Here is a 907-nt window from a genome sequence, read left to right on the forward strand (position 1 = left end):
GAGAGCATAGTCATCGCATTTTAGTGCACCACTCCTTCAGACTTTTTCATCCCAAAGAGTATTGCAACTCCTCTTAGAAAGCTTCCATGTGGCAACACGGAGGCAGGGTAGAAAGCAGCAATGTTCAGCGTTTATCTGCAACGCTGGATATACTGAAACAGCCATTTCTCTGGATCACGCCATTACATATTTTGTTTCCAGATTACATCACAGAGCACAACTGCCAAGTATCTTTTCGGATATCTTCAGGAGTAGCCAGGTACATTGCAAAGCAGTATGATAAAGATAGGAAACATGACCATCGAACAGCTCTGTCCCATCACTCAAAGGCACCGCCGGGGCAGGCAGAGGCATGCTCCCCCCGAAAGAAGCAAATGGAGCGCTGCAGGGGTGACAACCCGCGTCACAGCTCGGGCCCCCATCCTCACGGGTGCTCTCCTCGGCATGACTTCACTGGAAGCTGCTATTCACCAGCGCCTCCAAGAGTTATTGCACTTCACCCCAGGCTCCCTGAGGTCCATCAGGGCAGTGCTACGGCTACGAAATGCCAAAAACATAATGCAGCGGGTGGGGGGGAAACCAGCAACCCTGAGCACCGCCCGTCCGGTGACCTCACGTCTGCGAGGCTTCACCCCCTCCTCGCCTCTGGTGTGGTGGTTTGTGGCAGTCTTTACTGCCCCCCCACCGGCACCACGCTTGCTTCTGCACGCTTTCCTTCGTGTTTTAGCATTAACAAAGACAAAACGACAACAACAAAAAAAAAGCCGCGAAAACACGAAGGCTTGTGCATCTTCGCGAGTGAGGCGACGCTGCCCACAAAGCACCGGGCGATCCTCGGTCAGGCGCAGGACCGGGCCGCTGCTCGCCCGGGCGCTGCGGCGGGACAGAGGGCTCCACCGCTAACAGG

General features: G+C 55.0%; 1 protein-coding gene across 1 annotated transcript in view; it reads left to right on the forward strand.

Annotated features, from left to right (window-relative positions):
* Positions 1-294: 294 nt before the first annotated feature.
* Positions 295-907, forward strand: part of ERMP1 (endoplasmic reticulum metallopeptidase 1) — a 20,397-nt gene continuing 19,784 nt past the window's right edge. The window contains exon 1 of the mRNA XM_009333556.1: positions 295-890. Coding sequence (XP_009331831.1) covers positions 295-890 — 596 coding nt within the window. The remainder of the gene's footprint in view (positions 891-907) is intronic.

Source organism: Pygoscelis adeliae, unplaced genomic scaffold (genome assembly GCF_000699105.1).
Source record: "Pygoscelis adeliae isolate BGI_AS28 unplaced genomic scaffold, ASM69910v1 Scaffold501, whole genome shotgun sequence".
In the NCBI taxonomy this organism is placed as follows: Eukaryota; Metazoa; Chordata; class Aves; order Sphenisciformes; family Spheniscidae; genus Pygoscelis; species Pygoscelis adeliae.